Source organism: Condylura cristata, unplaced genomic scaffold (genome assembly GCF_000260355.1).
Source record: "Condylura cristata isolate star-nosed mole 26May11 unplaced genomic scaffold, ConCri1.0 scaffold00069, whole genome shotgun sequence".
Classification (NCBI taxonomy): Eukaryota; Metazoa; Chordata; class Mammalia; order Eulipotyphla; family Talpidae; genus Condylura; species Condylura cristata.
The window spans coordinates 162,157-162,808 of NW_004567170.1; the positions used below are offsets into that span (position 1 = coordinate 162,157).

A 652-nucleotide genomic window follows, 5' to 3' on the forward strand; every position below is an offset into this window, starting at 1 on the left:
GCCTCCCCCTGCGCCGCCCCTCCCCCGCACCTGTGGCCTGCGCCCCGGTACCCAAATGAGCCTTGGCCACCCCCACCAGGTTCCTCCTGCCGGTGCGGCCCGGCCTGCGCCTTGCCCGCACTGTGGAGCTGGGCGCCAGCCGACCACACGGACGCAGGCGCCGGCCAGGGCCGACCGCGGGCCTCCCTCGGGCTGACGGGCGGCTCCTGTTGCCGCCTCTGAGCCCCTTGGGCACCGTGGCGGGCATGCAGCTCCCCACCCGCCGGGGGCCAGCGCTGCCCCCGGGGGGTGGGCGCACCGGCCTCTCCCAGGGGCGAGGGGCAGGCTGGGGTCCCGGCACTGGGCGCGGTGACCGGGGCCGCCGGCCCCAGAGCAGAGGGCCGGGGTCCGGGGCGTCCTCGAGTGCTGACCACCCGCCCGCTGTCTCTGCCCACGTGCGGCCCAGTCGCCACTCTGAGCTCGGAAGAGGAGAGCGACCCTCCGACCTACAAGGATGCCTTCCCCCCGCTCCCCGAGAAAGCCGCCTGCCTGGAAAGCGCCCAGGAGCCTGCCGGCGCCTGGGGCAACAAGATCCGGCCCATCAAGGCCTCCGTCATCACGCAGGTGGCGCCCGGCCCGCCGCGGGGGTGGGGGCGCCCCGTGCGGCCCGGCC

The 652-nt window shown here is 77.1% G+C and overlaps 1 protein-coding gene across 1 annotated transcript in view; it reads left to right on the forward strand.

Moving 5' to 3' along the window:
- Nucleotides 1–652, forward strand: part of HDLBP (high density lipoprotein binding protein) — a 22,516-nt gene that overhangs the window by 9,703 nt on the left and 12,161 nt on the right. Inside the window, exons 3-4 of the mRNA XM_012734772.1 lie at nucleotides 80–288; nucleotides 446–603. Of these exons, the coding sequence (XP_012590226.1) occupies nucleotides 80–288; nucleotides 446–603 (367 nt within the window). The remainder of the gene's footprint in view (nucleotides 1–79; nucleotides 289–445; nucleotides 604–652) is intronic.